We start from the raw sequence: 17,820 nt of genomic DNA, 5'->3' as shown, positions 1-17,820 counted from the left end.
TTTAACGAGTTTGTGGCAGAAAGAGCAAGTTAGGCATAAAATGAAGTATGCAAATGCATACAAGTAAGGTTCGCATGCAACAGAATACACGCACACAACAAACCGATGCAGTTGTCGTTAGCGATGATGTCTGCAGAGCTCAGGACGTCCGTCGTCACCAACGAGTTGTCCGCTTTGAAGAATGTCTGATCCCCGCTGGCTGCCACCCAGGTTGCCTTCCTACCGTGGCCTTGACCTATCGTCAGATCAATCATCAAAATGACCCATCAATAGTTCATTCAACAAAACAATCATTTTGAAGTTCTTGCTACAAATTGTGAACTGTTGATTTGAATTATTTCACAAGCACCCAACAGATGTCTTAATGTAAGCATAAAACACGCTGAACGAACACTGGAAGAATTTTGTTTACACAAGTATTAACAATTTTGTTATTTCATAATTTTAGAATTCTAAATGAGTTACAAACACCTTACATACAATTCGATTTAAAAAAAATACAAAAACAAAAAAAATAACAAAAGAAATTATAAGTAAAGCAACATGTGCAGTGCATAGTGGTATGAAAAAGCAGCAACACGTGAAACAAAATGGCAACAACGTCATGACAACAACAATAACAGAACAATATATATTAAGAGATGGCACCACCAACAAAAAATAAACCAACACAAATTTAGCAAATGAAATTTGAATATGATAAATGAAGTAAAATATTTTCAATATGAAACTTTTACAGGACAACATTAGGAAGAACACTTCAAATAAACAAATTTTATGACGTGACAATCACACTCTAATATGAAAACCCCAATGTAACAAAAGAACAATAGCAAACAAAGCCTAACGTACCAATATGAGGTACGGCTTGAAAAGTGAGAGCCAACTCTTTGTTGTTGTCCGTATTTCTTCCAAGTTGGTTGTTCTAGGATCAGGCGTTGAAATTCATTCATAAATAAAAAATCGTTGAGAAATTCATTTACAGCTATGAAAAACATCAAAAACAATTAAAATGGAAGCAGAACAATGACACAACTTGCAGTCAAACTCAACTGAATAGTAAAACAAATCAAGATCATATCAAAATAAAAAAAATGTAACAACCAGACATGACATGAACACAAACCTTATTTGAGCCGCAAGTTAATATCTCGCCATCTGTGTTCAGTAGGACAGAGTGGTAGCTACCTGACGATATTTGCTTCACTCTTGTTGATAACCTTACCTTTGTGGGCACACCCCTATTTTTAAAGTGAAAATTTGTTTTAGGTTTATAAACAATGGCAGCTGGTTAATTGACCTTGTTGAGATTTGATCAAAGCGGTCCAATTAAGCGGCTGGCCCAATCGTTTGAATTTGAAAAATTTAAACGCAGTATTCATCATCTATGAGACAATTAAGTTGAATTAGCAACTGTAGAACTAATTCGGAAAGATGCTATAAAAATAACTAAAATTTTATATTGAACAATAATCCAAAAATTGGGAATGTTGAACTAAACCAATAAAACAGGTTTATCTTCAACCAATCAACAAAATAACTAAACAAACAGCCAACCAAACAATCACCTTACCGGCTAACGGTATCGGCGAGACCAAGCTGACCGAACTGATTGTTGCCAAACGAGAGAACTTTTCCATCAGAAGTCAACAGCACTGCAACAATCAACAAGTACACTTGTAAGATAATTAAATATAATATTAAAACAAAATAATTGCTATCATTAACATTTATTGAATAAATTTGTTGAATGAAAGTATTAAAAAGCTTTTGAAAGAAGGCTTTAGCAAAGAAAACAACATCAAATCCAGCTGACCTGTGTGTTGCAAACCACAAGAAACCTGAGTGACTATTTCATTGGCTGCCAACGTCATCATCACTCGACCAATAGGAAGGCTAGATAATTTTGACTGGTCAAGCTCCAAATCACTGGCCACATTTGATACTTCCGCTAAAAAAAAAAAGATTATAGAATGAAAGTGTATGTGATTGTACGTAATAAACTGAATAACAAGAAAGAGAATTAAAATGCTAAATTTTTTCAATATTCTGCATCATTGCAATACATACAACATCATTATTTTATGAGGCAAAATTAAATTCAATATGTGACCATAGTTTAATTGAGCTTAAAATTTTAATTATTGACAAAACTCAATCACATTCTTACACAGTCAATGAAATATGTCAGCTAAATAAATCAAATAAAAAACCTTTCATGATTAGCGTGTCCTTCGCCTTGAACCTTTCCCTCGTTCTCTTCATTTGCTGTCCCCTGCTTAGTGACCTCCTGAACAATTTTGCTGAAAAATTAAAAAATCAAATGTCAACATATCGACCTATTAACATACCTCACCTCACCACATGCCATGTATCAACATATCACCTACTTATCAATCAACACATCGAAACATCAAAGTGTCGCATATTAACATACCAACGTCACAATTCAACAGAATTCAACATTTCAACAAAATATAACAACATATTAACATACCAACCTTATATTTCAACATACATCACATGCCATATATCAGTATATATATATATATATATATATATATATATATATATATATATATATATATATATTATTGTATTAATTCTACCAAATTGTTGGCATTAATCAACCGACTAGACCGGTGTACATGAATTTAGAATTTCCTTCAATATAACTCAAATTAATATAAACAGGCAAATAACTTGGTTCGTGAGGCTCTTCATTTACATTCGCATCATCAGCATTGTTATCGGCGCTGTTATGCAGCAGAGCATCTTTGGCGCAGGTCCTACAGAGGCCGCATTCGGTACAACCTGCATCGCCCACTCCACAGCCACACAACCTGATGGGTCATCAGTTGAGAGTTTTATGAGGATAACAACTACAGTTCATGGGGTTAACTAATTTTTAAAGTTTATTTATTTTCGTTTTAATGAAAACATGACTCACACAACTTCAAGTTCATAAGTAAGTATTTTTGAAAAAAAATTACATAGGTAACAAATATAACACCAATGAATTAAAACGCAAAATATTCTTTCTTAAAAATAAAAAGTATAAATGTGAAAAGAAAAAAAAATAAATGAAACGAAACTAACTGTCCAGGGACTTTAACGGTGTAAGTGTTGATGCAGTCAGCAGCAAAGCCAGTGCATTGATAGCAAGAAGTGCAGACCTTGCACGCTCCCATCCGCCACTTGTGAGTGCCTCATGGGTCATAAGTGATGAGCAATTAATGAAATTTTTACTGCAACCATCTATTATTATGAAAATTGAGGCAATAACAATATAAACTGAATAATGTTCATTTGCTTAATTGAAAATTCATAGACAAATATGATGAAAAGTATGAGAGGTCAAAATATCATCTGACCATTTTCACATGAAGTTTCTTCTTCATCGGCTGAATCCTCACCAGGCTGGTTGACCTTTTTATCTGCTTGGTTCAGATCAAAGTTCATAGTAAATAAAATTTTCCAAATTGCACAAATCGTATTAACATTTAAAAATTATCTGACTAAGACATATTTTTGACGGTAAACTTTCTGAAAGTTGTAAAAGTTTCTATGACACGCTGGTATTTGAGTTAGAATTATAAATTGTTATATTGAACATTTGCTTACTTGAATATCTCAATGTTCTAATTTTTTTAATACAATTAAACAAGAACTAATTGCTTACAATTGTGTGATCATTTAAAAAATGTGAACATTCAGAAAAGCCACATAAAACATTAGAAATTTGCAAACATAGAAACATAAATATTGATGTGTCTTAAAAACGTTTCAATGTTTTCGACATCCAAATATTTCTTTTCATATCATTCCATGGCATGTAAATTTTTTTATTAGAGTTAAAACAATTTATAGCTGATTTTTAATATTTATTCAATGATTAAAGAAAAATCAAAAATCGGAAACAAAACTAAATACAAATTGTCTCACTATTAGCAATCCCAGTGTTCAAATTGAAAGTTTCATAAGTCAAATTTATCTTTTTCTGTTCTGGCTCAAGTTTCTGTTGTTCCGTTGAAAGCTCATGCTGATTAAAAGATTGTTGAAAGAGTTGTTGCAATTTTTGTTGCTGCTGTTGAAGTTGTTGTTGGGAAAGTTGTTGCTGCTGTTGAGAAAGTTGTGGCGATGGTTGTTGCTGTTGCTGCTGTGGCACAGAGATTCCATCCCTACCACACTGGCCCTTGTTGTTCAGGCCAAATGTGAACACCTCCCCTTGCCTCGTCAGTAGAACGGCATGCGCCTTGCCCATGCTGACACTTACTACATCCAACTTCTTGCTGTCCACCAGCAGACCTACATTCAAAATATTATAAGAGTTGTCGGAGTCTTCATGCATGATTAACAAATCAACCAAACAAACGACCAAGCAATCAACCAGACAACCAACCAATTAATCACAATAAATCATCCAACTAACCAGTTAAACAACTGACCAACCTGTAATATTATCACAATAATAAGCATCCTTGCCAAACATATAGACCTCTCCTTCCTTCGTGATCAGTGCAGTTGTTGCGTAGTTGCATGCAGATGAAACAATCTGCTTGTTTTCAACACGGACCATTCGACGAGGTTTTACTGCTTTTATGGCTCGACGCACTTTCGCTGGTGGGTGATGTTTGTCGTGGTAAAGATCAACCAACATTTGTTGTGGTCAACCAACATTTGTAGCGGTTAATTAATAATCGTTGTGACCAACCGAAATTTGTTGTGGTCATAAATTTTTAATGTCCAAGATAATTACCATTTTGCAAAAAAAAATTATATCAGAATAAGATAAAATTAGAAAGAAATAAAATTAGGAAACGTTAGTTATGGACGATTACTAACATAGTGTGTTGGTGTCTCCATCTTCACCCCGTTTGGCCACCCCTGAAAAATAGGCCACCCCGTCATCAGAAACAAAACAAACATGGTACCCTTCATGACCAACTGACATCTGTACAATCTGAACGGTCGTGTTGTTGTCTTATGTTATTATGATATTAGCCTGGCATAATAGCAACAAGGTTTGGAAAATTTGAAAATAATTTCTGAAAATGTCTTTGATGAATATTTAGTCAACGTTTTTATATTAAGCACATGGAACTTTGTTTACAAAATTTTATTAAATAAATATATGAATTGAAGTTATATATGTATGAATCATGAGAAAAAAAAACATAAAAGTTCATTTAGAAATTAAGAACAACTTTTGGTGATTTGATTATTGGAAGGTCGGTCCATTCAAGACTGAGGGGGGCAATGTTCTTCATGCCCAGCATATGCCCTCTACCTTTATACAGAACCTTACCTGCACAATGCAATCGTGTAACTAGTTCTACTACATTGGCACTACATTCCACAATAAACATGAAATCATTTAAATATTCGTATATGTAATCGTTCGACGAACGTTGTTTTAAAGATTAAATAAGCAGTAAATTAACCAGAAGATAATCTCAACAATGAGAATTCCTTGCCAGCTATCACATCACAGGCATCTTCATCATTCCCACAACCTTCAATCAGTGTTCGAAACTTTTTATCAAACTTTTTATTTCAAAACAAAAACATAATATAGTTTAAGCAAAAATTGGTAAAAAAGAAAAATTGATATGGTGCATAAACATTTATGAAACCTGTTTCTAAAATTATGTTTACATTTCAACTGGAACATGAAAGTTTTTACAGGATAAAAAAAATGTATAACAATCAGATCATTGTTCTACAAAGTTTGTTGTGAATAAATTAAAAGATAGTTTTTAAAAGATTTTTATAGCATTCTAAAAAAAGTTAAGACCATTATCTGAAGATGATGGCGAACCAATAGAATATCTGATTGATCACATTAAGTTGTTCAAAAAGAGCAGGACAACTTTTATAGATAGAGTATGATTGAAAGATTATAAATAGAAATATTTTTAATAAGAATAAAGAACACGATACTTATAGAATGAAGATCCTTGACATGGCTGAATGTAGATCTTCCAAGTGCAAACAAAACTTTCTGAGTCAACTTCAAAATTAATTCTTTGTCAGATGTCAGAGTCAAAAGTTGATTGCTACCGCTGTTGATGTTATTAATGCCGCCGTTGTTGATGTTACTAATGCTGTTGCTGCTGCTGTAATTGTTGTTGCTGTTGACATTTCTATCAAAACTAGTGGACGGTCGAAGCAGATCACGAGTGTCAGGTTTCAATTCAAATTTGTACACTTTGAAGCTTTCCTGGTGTGTGCAAATGTTTTTCAATTACATACAAATTTGAGATCTTTTTGCAGTAATAATATTCTTCAATCAAATTTGTATTTCATCAACACAACTTTGCTGCAACTAACTAAAGTTGACAAAAACTAAAAAAATTATTTTTAAACTAGCGTAATTGAACTGCAAAACTGGCTGAATTGTTCCTTGAAAATTGAACCAACTACCTCATCAGCATGGTGAACGATGCAGTAGAAGTTAGTTCTATCTGAGAAGATTGTAGAGCAGTCCTCAGTCATTTTGCCTGCAGTAGGTTTAGAAATTTACTTTATAACTAATCAAACAGTTTGAAAGTTAACCAAACTGAAATCACAAATAAGACAACTTATAAAGGCAAAACTATTAACATGTTGCAGCAGAAGAAGTATTACAACTATGCAAGTAAGAACAATTAGTAAGTGAATCAATATCAATACATTAGAACTGTTAAAAAGAACAAGATGAACAATTCTACAAAAAAAAACCCTTGACAAAATGTATTAAACGCAACAAATCCAATTAAAAAAACTGATGTGCCATAGAATTGAGGAGAGCGAGTCAGCCAACAAACAACAGTTGAAACTACTGCAACAATCAAATATGTAATCTTGTACAGAACGTTCAGTAGCAACAGGACGACGACGATGATGATGATGATGGTGAGGAATTATTTGTAGAGTTCCTGGGACATATTTTCTTTCAAGAAGATGTACATCAAATACTCAGCTTTTAAAAAACAAGAAGAACAAAAAGTTACTGAAAAAGAAAATGCAGTTGATGGGTTCCAGTTCATTTTACCTTGAAAAGTTACCTCCTGAACGGGAAGTAAGGTGTCCACGTTCACACACGTCATGCGAACATCGTTTCTCTTGCACATTAGAAACAATTTCTCCTGAAGTTTATGAATAATTCAACAGGGTCAAACAAAATCGAGCAAACATTGCCTTTGAAAATAAGCGTAGAATTGAAGTGTTGGCACAAATTCATTAAACAATGATGCTAATGGAGGAAATATTATTAATATTATCGTAATATAATATCATATGAATTAATTATTAAATTAATTTAATACCGAATTAATTAATTATTGAATTAATTATTAAATTAACTAATTAATTATCGAGCTGATAATGAGTAAAAATGCAAATGAAACATGCTGACTATTTAATGATGATGACAATGATGATGACGAAGATGAACGCTGACAACAATGACGAACAAGCCACCAACCTGACAGATAGTCATCCAGGTGCTTGCTGAAGATTTCAATTCAGGATTGAAACCATAAACATGACCCTTTAAAAGAAATCCTCATTACACCCCAATATATACGTTATATTTATCATATTTTAGAGTACAGCTCTTTCATAAGCTTATTTACAATTAAATTTATAACTAAACTTATTTTGAATAGTTATCAAAATTTTTAAATACTAATTAACCCACCAAAAAATGTTATTGCAATACCAGCAACGATAAAATAAAGAAATAACTAACCGGAATAGAAGCAAGATATCCCGATCCGACTTTAAAGAGGCCATAGCAGTTTTGTATGAATAAGAACTGACCACTGCTCGCAATGTTTGACCTGTAGGATGTCGGCCAGTGGTGCTTCAGTGAGTTAACAACTGTGAACGTAGCAACTCTTCCATTTCTTTTTAAGCCCCTGTCAAACCAGGTACCCAACGGGAGTCGACCGATCAGCATGGCATCCACACTTTTGTGCAGTGTGAATAGGATGGATGGTAGCTACAATCATTCAATGTACGTAACGTTCGTCACAATTTATTATTTGATAATAAGTACAATTAAATTTCGTTATTGTAAATGATTGTTCCTATTCCAAACAGTGAAAATCTCAAACCTACAATACGTCACCTATAACAAAAACTGAAAAGTCTTGATTGAAAAATTGTGAGACTAACAATTCATAAAGTGAATGGTGAATTAATTAAAAAGATGTAACAAGCAACTACAAAAAAATTTTGTGATCTACTTCTTAGCAGCTTGTGACACCTACCAATAAAAATTATTTCTCGTTGTGTTTGGAAAAATCATGAAAACTATTTGATGAACTCAATGAACAGGTAAGAGTAAGAATGTTTGATAGCTATCAAAAGTGCTTTACAAATAAACAATAGTGTAAACTTCTTAGCATGACAAGAAAGAATAAAAATGAAAAAATACTTTAATTTGTTGTTGTGCAAATTTGCAAGGAAGTATAAACATGGCAGAGAGAGCAGCCAGTATCATGCCTGTGTCCCCTCTGGCAAGCACCAGAGATATGAGGCAGGAACAGGCCAAAGATGAAATCGTGTCACTGGAATCTCTCGTGTTGTCTGGAGGGGGCTCGTGCACTTGAGATAAGTCCATCAACAAACTGTACAAGGACTCTGTTGTAAATTATATTTCATCGTTAGCTGCTAAAATAAAACAGATAAAAATGACTGGCTAATACAATGACAATAATGTTAACAATAATAGTATGACTGTTATTGAAATTGCAAATTATTGTACTGAACAAACCTGGTAGTATAAACTAAAAATTTGCAACTGAAAAATTATATTGCAAATGCTCTAGAATAGCCTTTTTAAAAAATGTTCCACAATGATAATTCACCAATCACATCCTGTGGTTCCTTCTTGAAACTTTCAGGATGTTGACATTGCAGGATATTGAGAAGAATCTGGAGAGTTCGTGAGCAGAGTGATGGGTGAGCTAGATGGGTCTCTCGAATCAATTCATGTACTCCACACAGACCCATAGACACCATCTGTCAAATTATTTTGAAATTAATTTAACATTAATTAAGTTTCATACATATTTGTAACATGTAAAACAAACTTTGGGAAGGTTACACAAGACCTCCACAATTGAAACATCATCACATAATACATTTTCTACATCTGAATTATCATTGTCATTATATATCTGTGAAGTACGCTGTGTCTTCTTTGTTAAGGATTCTTCAAATAGCTGCTGTCTTATGGTGGCATATACAGAAAAACTGGATGGATTTTTGAAAGTTTCCAATATGTATGCCTCCTTGATTTCCATGTTTTTGTTTTTCCTCTGAACATTATTGTTAGAGTTAATAAATTATTAAAGAAATTTTCATATAATAAAAAATTACTAGTAAACCTTTTCATTTTTTTTCTTTGCATTTTTATTTTTCTCCCTATTTATTTAAAAGTAAATTAACTGTATTAATATTAATCAAATATTTACTACCTTGTAAAATGAGGTTAAAAAATCATCTAAACTTTTTTAATAAACTCAACAACATGGTGGAAAACTTTAAAAAATAAAAAAGGTAATGAACATAACCATCAAGCAAGCATTAAGTAAGATTTATTTTTCAATTGTTTTAATAAAAATAACTAGTAAAAATCATCACTAATTAATATTTAATAATCAAGATTACTTGCTCTATCTATATAAAATTATAAAATAGTTATATTAGTACTCATAGTAACTATTAATTAAAATTAAACAGTTGTTAAAATTAAACAGTTAGATCTAGTTTAGTTTTTAGTAGCACAACATAAATAAGTCATAACATAACACAACAAGTAAGTGATTAGTAACCAGTAAAATTCGTTAGCCACAAATTTTTTTAGAGCTTTTAGTACACTGTTAAGGTGTTTTGATGCTTGGTTTGCATTTACAACATACATGATTTTTAATAGAAGTTTTACTTTTACAAGCAACAAACATAAACTAATAAAACTACAAATTTTAATCAATACCCATCTTGTCCATTATTTTGGCAGAGGAGATACGATTTCCGCAATTCCTTCTGAAGAAATTTATAATCTAGAAAACTATCTGGATTTGAAATTGCAATTTTGGTCTTCATGATGTTTATTGTTTGTTTAAGCTACCCAGTAGGAAGGGTAATGAAAGTGACAAAATTATATAATCTTAACAAACTTATATAATTATAATAAGACCACTATTTATTCATATCGTATTCGCAATACATCTTGGTCAATTTTTCTGGCCTTTAAAATTTAAAAAACCAGCGCACTTTGATTATTTATTTATCGTCCAAGGTAAACAAATGCCTATTATCTATTATTATCATTAGCATTTATTCCGGAGCCGTGCCGGATCAACTCGCTCAAGTTCGCCGATATTATCATCGAATTTTTACATAATTTATAAATCGTAAATATTTACAACTTATTTATCAGTTAAAATACTTTCATCTACAGTTGATATATTTCTACCATATACACTTGAATAGTACACCATGCAGTACACTATAACATTATATTACGCAGTACGCAGTATAGTATATTCTTCTTTCTCGTCCCTTATCCTTTCAGTACATTGGCGACCATCGACCCCCGCAAAAACAGATTTTTTACACTTTGTAGTAGTTGAAATGTGGCGATATTCAACATCTTTTTCAACATAAAAGGAAATTACTACAGATAATTCGACGGGGGCAGTTAAAGTTTTTTGGTCAAACCATGCGGAAGGCAAGAATGGAAAATCTAACAACTACTGGAAAGATTGCAGAGAAAAGAGATCGCGGTCAACAACGAACAACTACGCAGTATATTACACAGTATATTAATGCTTACATGTCGTCATTCTATACTTTATAACCGAACTTTCCTACCACAATGACTGTACTGTCTACATAACACAACATCATATGCATCACACACAAACGGCGTATCAGTATGGTAGTGTTAAAGTTTCTGACATAACAGTATTCGAACCAGACCATCACGCAATAATAGCGCGAGACATGGTAATTACAGTTTATATATTTCTACAGTTCCACGTGTTTTATGTTCTTTATAATGCAAGAAGTTCTGTCAAACGCATAACTGCTTTCATGTCATTCCATACTTTTATTTAAGCTTCAAGCTAACTCACAAAGCTAAAACGATTTTACTTTATGTTATTTACTTAGCTTAGTATATAACATAACATAACCTAACAAAGTATAAAGTGGTTCAGTAGACTAGCATCTGTGTAATAACCACTACAAAATAAATGTCCTAGTATCCTAGCTCTCCTAGCTTAATTTTAAAATTGTTGATTGAATCCACTGAAACAATTTCAGCTCGTTCCAGGCGTTTACCACCCTGCTGCTGAAGAATCTCTGCTTTATTGGATTTTCTGTCTTCTTGAAGAGCTTGTATCTATGACCTCTCAATTCTTTCCTTTTTTCTAGTTGAAAGAATCTGGTGAAAGGTGTTTTTTCTTTACCAGTTATTAACTTATGTCTGAATCAGATCTCCTCTGCATCTTTTCCTGGTTAATCCGCATTCTTTCAGTCTTTCCCTATATTCTAGTTTTTCAACTCCTTCGATCATCTTTGTTGCTCTACGCTGTACCCGTTCAAGAATATCTTTGTCTTTTTGCAGATCTGGACTCCAAACCTGTGAACAGTAATTGAGATGAAAGCGAACTAAGGTTTTATACAAGTTTATAATGATCAAATTCTCTCTGCTCACCACTATTCTTCTAATAGGTACATCCAAGTATTTGATTTGCTTTGGCTGCTGCCGAGTACATTGTCTTGATACAGAAGTGTATTGTAATGTTTCGTAAAATTTTAGAAGATTGGAAGCATTTTTTATCCAACACTTACACTTTTAAGTAAGGGCTTTTTATTGAGCAAAAAAAAGCTGTTCATATGGATCAGAAGCTCAGCCCTCTATTATTAAACTCAAAACCATTGAATTACTCAAAAATACTATATATAATTTTTTTTCAAATCTCAAGTTTCATAACCGATATATAGTAAATCTTTCATATTTATAATATTTGCGAAAGCTAAACAAATTGAAAGTAATGGTAGAAAAGCTTCTATGTCAACGTTCAGGTCAATTGGTCCATTTCAATTCCTAGGAGTTATAATTGGGACAAGCAAGAACATTGAAAAGCATAAGAACTCCACGACTCGCCTGAGCAAAAATTGAATCGATAGCAAACCTACAGGACGGAAAATTACTTTTGTTTTCGTTGAAGATCAATAAATTATATGTAGAAAAAAAACTGGGAAGAAACTTATTGATGCAATGTTCACTATAGAATAAAAATGAAATGATTATTCAAAGCTAAATTAGCGAGAGAAGCTGATCGTTATTATTCGCTAGTGAATATTGTAATGTAATCGGATTGTACGCAATATATATTGTTGGCCTATATATAATTTTTCGTGTAGCATCATGTCAAAACACTTACATGAAAGTTTTTTACTGAAAATTTAATGCAAGTTTTAAAATGTTTTATTTCAAGACTGACGAAATGAAAAAAAAATCGCGAAACACCACGACATGACAAACCTTCGCAAAACAATAATTTAAAAAAATGGATGATTCACTAAAAAAGACTGATATCAATAAAACTGTTTGAAGTTTGTTTCGTGTATTTTCATCATCGGCACGTGAGGAACGTTATAGCTTGGTGCCATAGTAAACAGCTTTTGTTCCAGTATACGTCTGAAGAAACTTCATTAAAAATGTGTCATATATAAATATAAATGGCTTTGAAATTGAAATTTAAAATTTATTTATTAAAAACTTGTGTTAACACGCAGTGTACTTTAAAACAATAAACGTAATGAAAACTTTAAATTGAGCAACTCAATATGACAGCATTTAACGTAAAAAACGCATCTCGTTGAAACTGATCAAACTGTTAGAGCACATCTTAATGACATGAAATGACAAACGCCTACCGCCCGACACGTCCTATCACCACATAAAAACATTTACAGATCAGGTGACGCTTTGAATTGTTGTTTAAAGCGATCAAAGCATTCACACTTAAAACAAGTTAAAAATTACAAAATTAATACTATTTTTAAAAAAATGAACAGACATGTTAGCTAAATGATATGACTGTACAATAACTTTTAATAGAATTTACCTGTCAAATGTTAGTTGCTAATAATATTATAAAATAACCGCTTAGCAAACGAACCAAGTTTGGTTTTATTTTTCTAATAAATTTTATTTATTTTATTTAATGGAACCTAAATATTTTTGAATTATGAAACAATGTACAACAATTTTTATGGTTACGACGCATTTGAACAAAATGAGATGTCATCGGCAGACCACACACATTCAACTTTTCAGAGATCAGAGATGTAAACTGCGCTAAAAAATAAAATCATAGATTTTTAAATACAACACGAATGCAAGCAATAGAAACCCGGTCATTAAATTAATAAAAAAAATTGTTTTTAGTTTTATAACAAATGAATTTTTCAATTATTAAATATTTCAGAATGTTAGTAATATCAAATGACTTCTAAACTTTGAAATATATAATAAGATCTGCTGAACGATTTGCAAGTTTTTTCGTTGATGATTCTACAATGACTTTCAAAATTATTTTGAACAATTCAAGAGCACCATTAATTTTTGTTTCAGACATGTGCTTTGTGCAACACACTTGTTGTATATTGTTATTTCTCATTATTTGCATGAAAGTTATCTAACTTCTAAAATGCATATCGACAAATGTAAGGCTAGAAAACAAAGTGAAAAGTATCACAATAAGCCTGAAAATTGAACAAAACGGCGAATTGAAAAAAAATTAAATTGATCAATTTTTTTTCAAAAACGGAATTATTGTATATTTAAAATTGAGATCTACTAGGAAAACTTATTTTTATCGAGTTATTTATTTATTGCATTTGAACCATTATGGGCATATTGAATCGTTGGTTCCTGGACTTGATGACAAGTCCTGGAGAAGTTGCAGCATCGATCATCTTGAGAGGTGTTGACGTTTTGCTACTGTTGTTTGTTGCGTTTGACGTGTTGTCTGGATAATAAGGTGGTTGCTGAGACTGTTGCAGCTGATAGGGGGAACACTTCTGTTGAGGTGGTTCATTTGCTTGACGATGTTGTAGTTGCTGTTGCAGTTGTTGTTGTTGTAGTTGTTGTTTTTGTTGCTGCTGCTGAAACAGTTGTTGATTAATTTGTTGTAATTGTTGCAACTGTTGTAGCTCCAGTTGTGGTTGTGGTATTGGTTGTATGTTGTGTTGCTGAAATGTTTCTTCTTCATATTGAGGGATATTGCTTCCGCTAGTTTCAACAAAACTTTTTACCCTCTGAGTTTTATTTTGAGAGTTGCGGGAGCGGTCCGATTTAAAACTTGATTTCTGAACCGGAGTACGATGACTGTCTCGTGAATTTAAGCTGTCCGTATTCCTTGTAGAGACCGTGTCTTTGTTTGGAATTAGATTCAATTCAGACGCTTCACTCAATCTGAAAGTGTTAGATCGTTCTTCGTTTATACATCTGACGTCTACCATGCTGCCGTTAGAATTGAACGTGAAAGCAACGTTGCGAGATTTTGGTAACAATTGAGCTATCGTTTGGTTTTTCTTATACGTTTTTGTTTCCGTATTGAGAATTGGAGCTTCAGATGAGGACGATTTATTATACTGGGAGGATCGACTCAAATAAGGCGCTATTTTAGGTTGAGTCATGGTGGTTGAAGTGGTCATGGTTTTGTTGAAAGATTCGAGCGAAGGATCTTCTGATGAGTGCCTTCGATTACGCGTGCGACGACCAGTTGTTTCATTGTTCTCCCTTATTACATAGGAATGTTTTTTTGAAACTTTCTCCTCATCTTCTTGAGAAAACTTAAGAAAGAGGGAGAGATGATCTGGAACTGTTTTCGCGATGGTTGGATATTTTTCGGTCCCGAAATTTTTTTTTACAATAGCGGTGGTTTGAATGGGGCCGGTGTTTACTGAAGAAAATGGTGGTTTGCCTCCGTTTAGGACAGGTTTGTCTTCCAACTCTTCCCTTCTTCTTCTGTATTGATCACCTCGTTGACAGTGAAATCTGAGATGAAAAAGTAAAAAAATTAAGTGTTTAAAAAAAGTAATGCTTTTTTACTTATTTAAAAAAATTGAGTTTTTTTATTTTAATATTTGTTTTTTAGTAAATTTTTGTGCATATTTTTGTTTAGATATTGTTAAAAATTATTGCTATTGTTTATAGAACATATCTTAGTTACACCATCAATATTTAACTTGAATATTAAAGCTCATTAACTAGAAGCAGCGAGGTTTTTGTCAGCGTACGTTTACGTGATGTTATTTTAACTGCAAACATTAATACCTGCTTATTCTTTTTTATTCTTTTTATTCATTTTTATTCTTTTTCTGTTTAATTCATATTAAAATCACAACTGTTTGCTCTGCAACGAACGAGGTGTGGCATGTTGGATGGTGTTGGGCAGACAGGAACATCGTCAATAACAGAAAATAGTAGGTTAAGAAAAAAAATTGGTTGATTTGAACGTTGCTTTTAATGACTATAGAACAATTTCTTATCAACCAATTTAAAAAAAGATTCTAATCAAATAGTTAGAGTGCGAGTTGTGTCATTTGCAACATGTGTGTGGTGTAGTGATGCAGTACTTGTCTGTACCTAAAAACTTTAACGTAAAGAGAGAACGATCTCGGCAGCATTCCACAAAAAAGATGTTCTGTGCTTTATTGAATGATTCGTTTATTGACCAATTGAGGTAGCAAGAAATTTGATAAGTCAATGGTTGGGCGAAAAAAGACGTTTTTCAACTAATGAATGTAATTATTTGGTCTTGAGATGGCAATGTTGACATGTTGTTTTACATTGCGCATATATATTGCATCATGTTTGCCATAAAACCGTCAAATGAGTGAAAGTTATTTTTTTTACCAACTTTAAAAAAAATGTTTAAATGTTTGTTACTGACCTGACAAATGACATGAGAATAAGTGAAAGTAAAACAACGGTGAATATGACGTAAGGCAGCCACAGTAATATATTATAACCGTCGTTGTCATCGTCGTTGTTCTCATTGGAAGTGAGCATGATCAATGTCGTTGTCGTTGTTGTCGTTCGTCTTGTTCGTCTGCGCAGCTTGGTGGTGTTGTTGTGGTTGCCGTTGTTGATGGCCTCGGGGTTCTTACTGGGGGGTGCTGGGTTATTGGAATTCATGAATTGGTTGTTGCTGCTCTGAATGTTGTCATCCTTCATAAAGTTGAAGTTGTTTTTGTTGTAGGCTTCAAGGTTATTTGCGCTACTATTATATTTTCCTTTGCTATCTTTGAGGTTGTTATTGTTGTCAGCGTTGATGTCATCAATAAAATTATTTTTGTCAATTATTTTATCGTCGATGCTTTTGAAACTTCTTTGATCCAACTTAGGACTAATATCAATTGTGTTATCCGAGATCTCGTTGTTGTTGTTGTTGTTGTTGATGTTGTCAGCAAATTTTTCTTCGTCAGCATCGTTGAGCTCCTTACCATCATCACGTTCATCACCAAACGAATCTTCACTAACAGACAGCGGTGGTCTCGAGGTCGACAGTGAGATCGGTGGGATCAAAATCGACAAAACATCTGACGCAAATGATGACGAAGAAGACAACAATGATGGCGAAGATGTTAATGAGGATGATGACGTCATCGATGACGTCGACGTAAAGTTATTGAAACCATCGAGGTTTGTGCGGATGTTTGAGCCGAAGACGAAGGCAGTTGAGATGTTTGCAGTGGAGATGAGCAATAGAAAGCAGATGACGATGGATATCTGGTGGCATGCGATGATATTCATCGGGCGGGGTCCAGAGTCATCGTTTGATTGAATCAGGATGTTGTTGTTGATGATGTTGTTGTTGTTGATGATGTTGATGATGCTACTGTTGTTGTAGTTGTTGATGGCGTTTTTTCTTTTTTATTGTTGCTGTTTGTGTTTTTGAACTTGTTGATTTTTTTGGTAATGTTTTAACGTTTCTGATAATGTTTTTGTTTTAAGAAAAGCTTATTTTTATTTCTTCTTCTTTTTGTTCTTATTATTGTTGTTATTATTATGTGACTTACAATTTAGAGATTATTTTTTTTGTTTTTATAGATGTCTCTGCTGATGATATCATTAATAGTTGTAACAATTTTTTGAAGGGAAGTCAAACTTTGGCTACTTTTCCAGTTCAATTAAATCAATTAATTAAATTTACATGTTTGCCGAAATTTTTTATTGAAAGTTAAAACATGGACATCTAATACTCAGTTAACTTCTTATACATTTTTTTTAGATAAATTTACTTCCAAAGTATCAAAGATGGAAGGCATCTATGCATTCATGAACAGTAAATAACTGGCTGTTAGTAACGAGGTAGTGTTTGGAAACTTGCTCCATAAAATCAAACGGTAAAAATTTCTCGTGGCGATAATGGTGTTTATGATGTTACTGATACTGCCGACGCTAATGATGTTACACATGTTGTTGGAGCTGATGTTGTTGATGTTATTGATGTTGCTGATGATGTTGATGTTGCTGATGATGTTGATGATGTTGATGATGTTGATGTTGTTGATGTTGTTGATGATGTTGTTGATGTTGTTGATGTTGTTGATGATATTGATGTTGCTGATGATGTTGATGATGTTGCTGATGCTGCTGATGATGTTGATGTTGCTGATGATGTTGATGTTGTTGATGTTGTTGATGATGTTGTTGATGTTGTTGATGTTGTTGATGATATTGATGTTGCTGATGATGTTGATGATGTTGCTGATGCTGCTGATGATGTTGATGTTGAT

General features: G+C 32.9%; 3 protein-coding genes across 3 annotated transcripts; all 3 read right to left on the bottom strand.

Moving 5' to 3' along the window:
- Nucleotides 1-3,925: 3,925 nt before the first annotated feature.
- On the bottom strand, nt 3,926-4,351 carry HELRODRAFT_162458 (hypothetical protein; the record flags this gene model as incomplete). The annotated part of the gene is made up of 1 exon (XM_009024655.1): nt 3,926-4,351. One exon carries the CDS (start codon nt 4,349-4,351, stop codon nt 3,926-3,928), a length of 426 nt encoding a protein of 141 aa, XP_009022903.1.
- Nucleotides 4,352-7,693: 3,342 nt separating this feature from the next.
- HELRODRAFT_66971 (hypothetical protein) lies at nt 7,694-9,015 on the bottom strand (the record flags this gene model as incomplete). Its single annotated transcript, XM_009024256.1, has 3 exons — nt 7,694-7,987; nt 8,426-8,631; nt 8,859-9,015. Coding segments are annotated over 3 exons (657 nt in total), but the record flags the coding sequence as incomplete, so codon positions are not given.
- Nucleotides 9,016-13,902: 4,887 nt separating this feature from the next.
- On the bottom strand, nt 13,903-16,834 carry HELRODRAFT_162456 (hypothetical protein; the record flags this gene model as incomplete). Its single annotated transcript, XM_009024654.1, has 2 exons — nt 13,903-15,073; nt 15,972-16,834. The coding sequence occupies 2 exons, from the start codon at nt 16,832-16,834 to the stop codon at nt 13,903-13,905; spliced, it is 2,034 nt and encodes a 677-aa protein (XP_009022902.1).
- Nucleotides 16,835-17,820: the final 986 nt, after the last annotated feature.

Source organism: Helobdella robusta (genome assembly GCF_000326865.2).
Source record: "Helobdella robusta unplaced genomic scaffold HELROscaffold_4, whole genome shotgun sequence".
NCBI lineage: Eukaryota > Metazoa > Annelida > Clitellata > Rhynchobdellida > Glossiphoniidae > Helobdella > Helobdella robusta.
The sequence above is the reverse complement of the archived record's forward strand: the minus strand, read 5'-3'. Positions and strand labels throughout refer to the sequence as shown.